This window comes from Wasmannia auropunctata, unplaced genomic scaffold, assembly GCF_000956235.1.
Source record: "Wasmannia auropunctata unplaced genomic scaffold, wasmannia.A_1.0 LD336106.1, whole genome shotgun sequence".
Classification (NCBI taxonomy): Eukaryota; Metazoa; Arthropoda; class Insecta; order Hymenoptera; family Formicidae; genus Wasmannia; species Wasmannia auropunctata.
The window spans coordinates 516,738-518,091 of record NW_012026784.1 but is presented as its reverse complement, the minus strand read 5'-3'; the positions used below and the strand labels follow the sequence as shown (position 1 = coordinate 518,091).

The following is a 1,354-nucleotide window of genomic DNA, read 5'->3' as shown; positions in this document are numbered from 1 at the left end:
TTCTTTTACTTATTTCAGATCGGTTGGCAATCGTTTTGATATGGGAAAATCTAGCGTTTTTGTTACTTTTGTCAGGGTAATTAGAGTCATAAATCGCTTGGCTCCTCGTTTAATAACTTGGCCTTTTGGAGATAGAGCTGTTCAAAACGAGGACAAATTCTATCATATGGCACATATTAAAGGGGTAGTAGGAGCTATCGATGGTACATATGTACCAATTAAAGCACCCATGGAAAATCCAGAAGTTTATATAAATCGCAAATGCTTCTATGGTCTTACTCTTCAATGCATCTGCGATAGTTCTAGGATATTTACTAATTGTTTTACAGGCTATCCAAGCTCAGTTTCCGACGTGAGAATTTTTAGAAATTCAGATATTTATGCAGAGTTCTTGGAACATCCAAATAAATATTTCGAAGGCAACAAATTTATAATTGGTGATAAAGCTTATCCCGTACACACATGGTGTGTACCTCCGTACATTGATAGAGTTTGGCCAAATGGCAAACTGATTTCAACACAGCACATTCAAAAGCGAGACAAGTGATTGAACGTTCATTTGCATTATTGTTTGGAAGATTTCGGCGTTTAAAGTATTTAGATATGAATAGGATTGATCTGATTCCAGCAACGATTATCGCAGCTTGCGTACTCCATAATGTATGTTTGTATCATCCAGACCATCTAGCTGACATGTTTGAGGCAGAGGGAAGCTTTCATGTTTGAGAATAATAATGAAAATATAGAGAATAATGTAAATGTTGAAGATGAAAGGGCTAACGTAAATATCCAAAAAAGTATTAGATTTTGAGATAGATTAGCACGAGATCTGGCGCAAATGTAAGAATGTAGACACAATTAAGTTTAGTCGGAAGTTTACATAAAATTCATTTTATTTATTATTCAAACTATATGAAATTTTAACCTCAGCGAGATTATATATAAAAACAATATCTTTTTACTATATGTATTACACAGTCCGTTTTATATCGCATATTATAAATCTATATAATTAAACAAAATTATTTTAACATTAAAATATATTAATTTTCAATTACTTTGTACTTCGAAGTTAGCTAGAACAGATATCACATTAAAAAGATCTTATACGTTTAAAAATAAAAAATATATTACAGAAACAAAATATATTTTGTATTTATATTTATATATACCGTTTAAAAATAAAATACTTATTAAAAAAACAAAATAATCTTTGTACTTCTATTTATATATATTAAATATACACTGGTCCAAAAAATTAAAGAATCACCTGTTCTAGCCTCTAAAAATAGGCAAACTTCAAGATAGAGCAACTTCGTCAAAAATGATCATATCGAGATGTTCAAAAAAGCAT

At 30.3% G+C, this 1,354-nt stretch overlaps 1 protein-coding gene across 1 annotated transcript in view; it reads left to right on the top strand.

Annotated features, from left to right (window-relative positions):
• LOC105456503 (putative nuclease HARBI1) overlaps nt 1–1,354 on the top strand; it is a 3,712-nt gene that overhangs the window by 1,844 nt on the left and 514 nt on the right. Inside the window, exon 3 of the mRNA XM_011700595.1 lies at nt 19–543. Within this exon, the coding sequence (XP_011698897.1) occupies nt 19–543 (525 nt within the window). The remainder of the gene's footprint in view (nt 1–18; nt 544–1,354) is intronic.